The following is a 6,418-nucleotide window of genomic DNA, read 5'->3' on the forward strand; positions in this document are numbered from 1 at the left end:
TTTAACAGTGGAGATTCTAGATTTTTATTTTACCATTTTTTTTCTCTCTCTTCGTTAACTCTAGGTATTGCACACACCAACTTTGGAGGTGGGTGTTTGTAACCTCTGTTGATAAGATCAAAATTATATTCTTCACTGTTATTTCAATGTTACGTTTGTTTTCTTGTTTTGTTTTTTTCAATGATCAGGATTGGTCATCTAAGTCCTGCAAAATATCAAAGTTAGTAATTCAGTGCACCGAATATCTTAGGATGAAACAGAAAGTATTGTCCATGTATAACGATTTATTTTGCACAGATTCACACATCCATGAAATCTGCACCACTGGTTTCAGTAAAAATTACAAAAGTAATCATACATGGTAAAATATTAAGAAATTATTATCTAGTCAAACAATATTATCAACTCCTTACAAAATAAAAATATATCTACATAAAAAAGCCTTGAAAAGAAATCTATCACACGACAGAAACGTGTCATTCACACCAATATAATTATATATATATACATAAAGGATACAGTTCCAATATCATATTACACGGATTCATTTTCACTTCGAGAAAATAAATACAGTACATTAAAAAAAAAAATATATATATATACAGAAACCTGATTAGCATAGTAATCATGCATAGTTAGCTGCTGACTTCTTGTTGGTTGAATACAATAAAACAATACTGATAATCGGGAAAAAAAAAGATAGATGGTGATAATGGTCATAATGATAATAATCGTAATAATCGTAAAAAAACACTTATGACACCAGACCTTATTAAAGCCGTCAGACAGCTCATTTCGCCAGATTGGACGACAGTTGAAGTAGCATTATATTGCCCCATAAGGACACTTTATATGCAAAGCAAACCAGTTCCTGACCAGTTGTCTGAGGCATAATTTACATACACTGATGATGTCACTGGAATAATATGTTGCTTGATATTCACAAAAGTATATATATATATTTTTTTTTTCAATCACGATTCCTGATATCTTAAATGTTATCAAATAATTACTATTAAATTACTTTCAGTCTCCTTGTCATAACCCAATTCTTTTATTCTAGGACTCCTGATTCAAGACACTCGAACTATCACTCGCTTATTCAATCACAAACAAACATTTCTGTCACAAAGATACAAACACAAACACGCGTAATAAAAACGGGCTGCGAAGACTAACTAAGGGTTCAGCATTACGTTTTTTTTATGACACTTATCTATAATGAAGGACATTCAAGGGACCTACTTTGCAAGCTGTGAATATCCATTCCTACTTACTTACGTGAACCAAACCGTGATAAAATACATAACGACGGATAAAGCAGAAGCCAGAAAACAGAAGTGGACGAATTCCTCTTCGCTCAAAATATCATGGACGCCTCGGATTGACAGACCTCCCCGGGCTGCCACTTTCTTCCGTTCTCCCTCGTCACTACTGACAATTACCTCTTCTTCTTCTTCTTCTTTTCTCCTTTCCTCTTCTTCCTTTTCTATTCGCTCCCCTTCTTCATTCCCCCTTTCGTCATCCCCTTCCATCTCTCCTACTTCCGGGGCGTAGTGCGTGGTGAGGTTCCCATCGTCGGGGAATCGCACCTTCTTTACCTTCTTCCCCGTCAGGAGAGGAGGAGGAGGAGGAGTAGGAGACTGAGGTGGAGGAGGAGGCTGAGGCGATAGCTTCGCGGCGTCCCCTGAGATATGGAGATCTCCCAAGGACTCGGTGTTGAGAGCCAATTCTCCTCCTGCTCCTCCTGCTCCTCCTTCGCGTGCTACAAATGGTTCGCTCACACACTCTGAAGGGCCGACGAAAGGCTGGAGAAGAGGCTCTGGTTCTTTGTTGTCGTGGCTTGTGGCTCGCTCTCCCTTTCTTTCTGCTTCTCTTTCCTCTCTTGTTATTTCTCCTTCTGTTTCGGAGTCACTCTCTGAGGATTCGCTCTCTGAGAATTTTCCTCCACTTTCTCTTCCTCCTTTTTCTCCGGTTTCTCTTTCTCCTTTTTCTCCGCTTTCTCTTTCTCCCTTTTCTCCGCTTTCTCTTTCTCCCTTTTCTCCGCTTTCTCTTTCTGTTTCTCCTCTTTCTCCTATTTCTCTTTCTTTTTCCATTCCTCCCCTTTCTTCTCTTCCCCTTTCCATTTCTCCCCTTTCTTCTTCTATTTCTCGTTCTTCTCCTCTTACTCTTTCGTCCTCCTGGGGCATCAGCGACTCGGTTATGGTCTCAATATCTTGTCCGATCGATGCCTCGCCCAAGACTTGTTGCAAAGTGGAATGCATTTGTTCGGAGTTTTTTGCGCGCTCGACATCTCCGTCCGGTTGCAGTATGTTGCTTATTTCCTCCTCTGCCACCGGAAGGCGTTCGTTTTCAGTCGACGGTGTCATATCTTCTAGTTCATATGACTCCCCGCTGCTGACACTATCTCCGTCTTTCATTTCGGCAAGAACTTGCGAGTCGTTTTTAGCAACATTGCTTTCCAATTTTTCGAATATGATCTCGGGATTTGCCTTTTCCGTTTCGTGTGTTTCTCGAGTTCCATCGGCCATCTTCTCGTCTTTTTTCATCTCTTCTTTCGGGAGTTTGGTTGTCTGAAGTCGCGCCTCTGAGAATTCCAGAGATACCCCTTCATTACAGGAATCGATAAGAGAACCGTTTTCTGTGGTACGGAGGCATTCGTGTTCTGTCATTCTATTACTTGGCCAGTTCTCTTCTGTATTTTCTTCGTTCTTATTTCCGGCCTTCTTATCCCCGGATGAAATTTCTTGGACACATATCTGTTTATCCGACACCTCGTCATAATGCATAAATTGTTTCTCCTCCGTCAACGCTTCTGTTTGAACAAAATCGTACATTTCGTGATCATATCGCACCTGTTGATTTTGAACACTGCTTGCTGTGTTGCATTTCTCTTTGCTTCCATCTAATCTGCCATTGCTTGGTTGTTTCTCAAATTCATCTGGTTGGTAGTTTTTCTCAATGAAAGTCGTGTAATTTAGGCTTAGTTCAGGTTTAAGCCTTATTTTTTCGTTTAGCATAGTTACCTCTTCGACAACCAGATCAATACCACCAACGTTTTCTGTAGTATCATCATTTGCTCCATTTTCTGTCACTGGGAGGGCGATTTCCTTCATGGATAACTCATCAAAATCTTCGCAAACGACCTCGCTATACGCCGAATCACTGTGAATTTCTGATTGCAATGGTAGCAACTCAAGCCTATCATCCATGGACTCCTCCATCATTATTTCCTCAAGAACTTCATCAATATCCAAAGAACCGTAAGAATCTTCATTCTTGTGACTACTTAACTGCATTCTTGCTGGCGAAGTAGGCTCATCTACAACGATCCGAAGAAGCGAATCACGAAGCTCGTCCTCCTCATCATGGAAGTCCCTCAGAATGCTTGCATCAGAGCCCGAGTCCGAGACTGAATCGTCACAAAGCACGTCATCGTCAATAAATACGTTGTCATCATCGTCATCGCCAGGGGCCCGGCCATCTCCGGTGGGTAGGGGGGGCTTGCAGACACCCTGGCTAGCTACTGAAAAAACGGGACGTCCGTTGGCGATTTGTTGTTGTTGTTGTTATTAAAGGCGTCTTCCTTCTCCGTCGCGGGAATCGAGGCGCAGGACGAGCTCCGCGAGTTTGACTTCGACGTCAGGTTGCTGTACACGTTGTTGTTGTTGCCCATGTCGAAGAAGCGAAGCTCGTCGGGCTTCAGGTTCCGGCAGTTCCTCGGCAGCTTCTTCGCGGCAGGGATCACCGGCAGGGGCTCGTTCTTCTTCACCCTCAGAGAGCCACCGCGGGGATAGAAGGGCTGTGGGTTGGCCTTCTTCACCCTGAGGCTCTGGCTGCGCACGAAAGGCTCACTGGAACCCCCCATGCCGAAGAACTGAAGCTCGTCTGGGTTCAGGGTCCGCACTTTCCCGGGGATGTTCTTGGTCGAGATCGTCGGCACGGGAGGCTTCTCCTTCTCGGCCGAGGGAGGCTTCTCTGCGTCAGAGTCGGACGATGTGGATGTGCTCTTGACGCGGGGGTTGTTGATTTTAGCGAACTTATCAATGAGTGAACTGATGTCCGATTCCCTTCGCTCTGTCACCTGCTCGTCCACTTTGTCTCTGTCTTCGTCTTCTTGGCTCGAGCTGTCCGAATGCACGTCACGGACATAAGCAAACTTGTCGATGAGATGTCCTACTTTGCCGTGGGAAGTGTCAAGCGCCGAGCCTTCCGAGCGCGTGGAACTGCTCTTCATTCCCTCACCTTCTCCCTCGTCTTCGCTGCTGCTGGTGTCAGCGCTAGGACGCACGTTGGCGAATTTGTCGATGAGATGTCCTACTTTGCCATGCGAGGACTCTAATATTCCGAGGTCTTCTGAGAGAACCGAACTGCTTCTCACACGACTTTCTTGTTTCTGGCTCCTCTCGAAGTCGGTTATAAGGTCGTCAATTTTACTGTGGGAGTCCTCTGTCTTGTTAGTTGTTGGTGGCGCCGCCTGGGCTTTCTTGACGAGTGTCTCTATGTACGCGATTTCCTCTATGATATCAACATTTTGTCCTTTTGCTTCCTCTTCCTCTGATGCACTTTGGTCTTCCTCCGATGTACTTTGGTCTTCCTCTTCACTCTCGCTGTCTGATGTCTTTGCCAATCGTTGTTTCGAAAGAAGTTTTTCGTTTTCTAATCTGTCGGAGTCTACACTGTCTTTGTAACTGTGATTTCTCTCATTTAGGTTTTCTGTTCTGTTCTCCTTTATTTCTTCCTTTTTCGCTCTCCAGTAATTCTCGATTTGTAAGTCTCTTTCACTGTTTCCCATTCTGGCAATGTGGATGGAGTCTTCGGGTTCGTCGTTGTCGGAACTACTGTCATTTGAACTACTTGAACTCTTGCGTCTTTGAACAGGAGACTTATCCTGCCTAAATACCTCACGTTGAGGAGACTGGGCATGTCTTGTAAATTCACTCGCTTCTACATCATGATTATGCCGCGTCTGCGGACTGTTAGAGGCCTCGTAAGATTTAACATATGACTTTACTTCAAAACTTGAAACTTCCCTTAACTGTGTTGACTCCCTTGCGTCGAAAGAGAACTTGGTTGCCTTCTCTTCCAAGGGCTGATCGGGTGTGTGAGCCTGAAACTGTTGTAAGAGGTTCTTGACTGTGTTCTGCGAGTTGATCTCGGATACGGAGGGACGAGCAGGCTTTTCCGATGGTTCCTCTTTGTTCTGCTCCATGTTCTCAAAAGGCGTCAGTAAATCCAGTGTTGTTGACTTCTGGAACCGTCTGACGGCAATGTCATCCCTCCCAACAGTCTTCGAGAAAGACTGGGCAGATGAGGCCTTTTCAAATCGCAGTCTCAAGTTACTCACAGAGGGAGTGACTGAACTAGCTTCTGTTGTTTCAAGCACCATTGGTTCTGGCTTCTTCCCTGCAAAAGGAAGATCCATTTGGAAGACATCGTCCTCGGAATCTGAGCTCATCTGACGTACAGCAAACTGTTTTCTCAGCTTTGCGGCTTCTCTGCGCGGGGGCAAGAGGGCAGGCGATGCAAATGTTTCTTTTACTCCCTGACTCTCAAACTGCATCTTGAGTCTTTTCACTGACACAGGACTTGCAAGGATGCTTGGACGCTTGGCTGTAAGCTCTGGTTCGCTCTTTGATCGTTGTTTCGTCACAGCGACGTGAGCTCTGGGTTTCGGTTCGGACTGCACATCACGGCCTGGGTTCTTTTCTTCTACAATGATGTTCACTTGTACTGGGTCTCTTGGTGGTTTATTAGTTTGGCAAATTGTTGTTGTCTCCTCTTCAAACGTATTGGGCTGCTCAAAATGCCTCAGAAGCTTTTTGACTGAGGTTTGCGGCGTCCTAATGTCTTGGAGCTTAGAAATAGTCCTTTTCTCTTCCGCTTTCTCATAATTGTCGAGACTCCCATGACGGACGAACATCTTTTGGTGCTTTGCCTCCCCAGGTTCTTTCTTCAAAACCTGGCCAACAGCAGCCACCTCTGTCGTCGTCGGCGATGTGACTGGCGAATTCCCCTTGGGCGACGAAGGAGTCCTGTTGTCGGTGACCGCTTTCTTTGCCTTGGTGTCGAACACACTCTTGAGGGCTCGGACTGAGGGCGTGCCTCCAGAGGGGAACTCGCTCTCGAAGCCGCTCCGCTTCTGCCTGCGCTTGATGAGCAGGGCGCCGTCAGAGGTGGTTCTCTCCAATTTACGGCGTTGAGGAGGAGGACTGCTGAACGCCGGGCTGGGCGGAGGCGTCACTGTGTTCCGGTCGAAGCGGGGATTCACGACCCTGCTCATCACCATCGGCAAGGGCGAGGCTGACCTGCTGCTCACCGAGGAGTTAATGGAGGACGGCGACATGGGCCGGAACGAACGGCCGGGGATCTCGTTCTCGACGTTCAAGGACGGCATGGACTTCGCCCGCAAGAGCTT

At 45.9% G+C, this 6,418-nt stretch overlaps 1 protein-coding gene across 4 annotated transcripts in view; it reads right to left on the reverse strand.

Moving 5' to 3' along the window:
* Nucleotides 1–271: 271 nt before the first annotated feature.
* The window catches only part of LOC122246654 (uncharacterized), a 28,341-nt gene continuing 22,194 nt past the window's right edge, over nt 272–6,418 (reverse strand). For all 4 annotated transcript variants that reach the window (XM_086552671.1, XM_086552672.1, XM_043005349.2 and 1 more), the window contains exon 2: nt 272–6,418. This exon is cut by the window's right edge. In XM_086552671.1, the coding sequence (XP_086408797.1) occupies nt 3,524–6,418 (2,895 nt within the window). In that variant the 3' untranslated portion in view covers nt 272–3,523.

This window comes from Penaeus japonicus, unplaced genomic scaffold (assembly GCF_977035675.1).
Source record: "Penaeus japonicus unplaced genomic scaffold, GWHDUDI00000001_assembly GWHDUDI00000027, whole genome shotgun sequence".
Taxonomy (NCBI): Eukaryota; Metazoa; Arthropoda; class Malacostraca; order Decapoda; family Penaeidae; genus Penaeus; species Penaeus japonicus.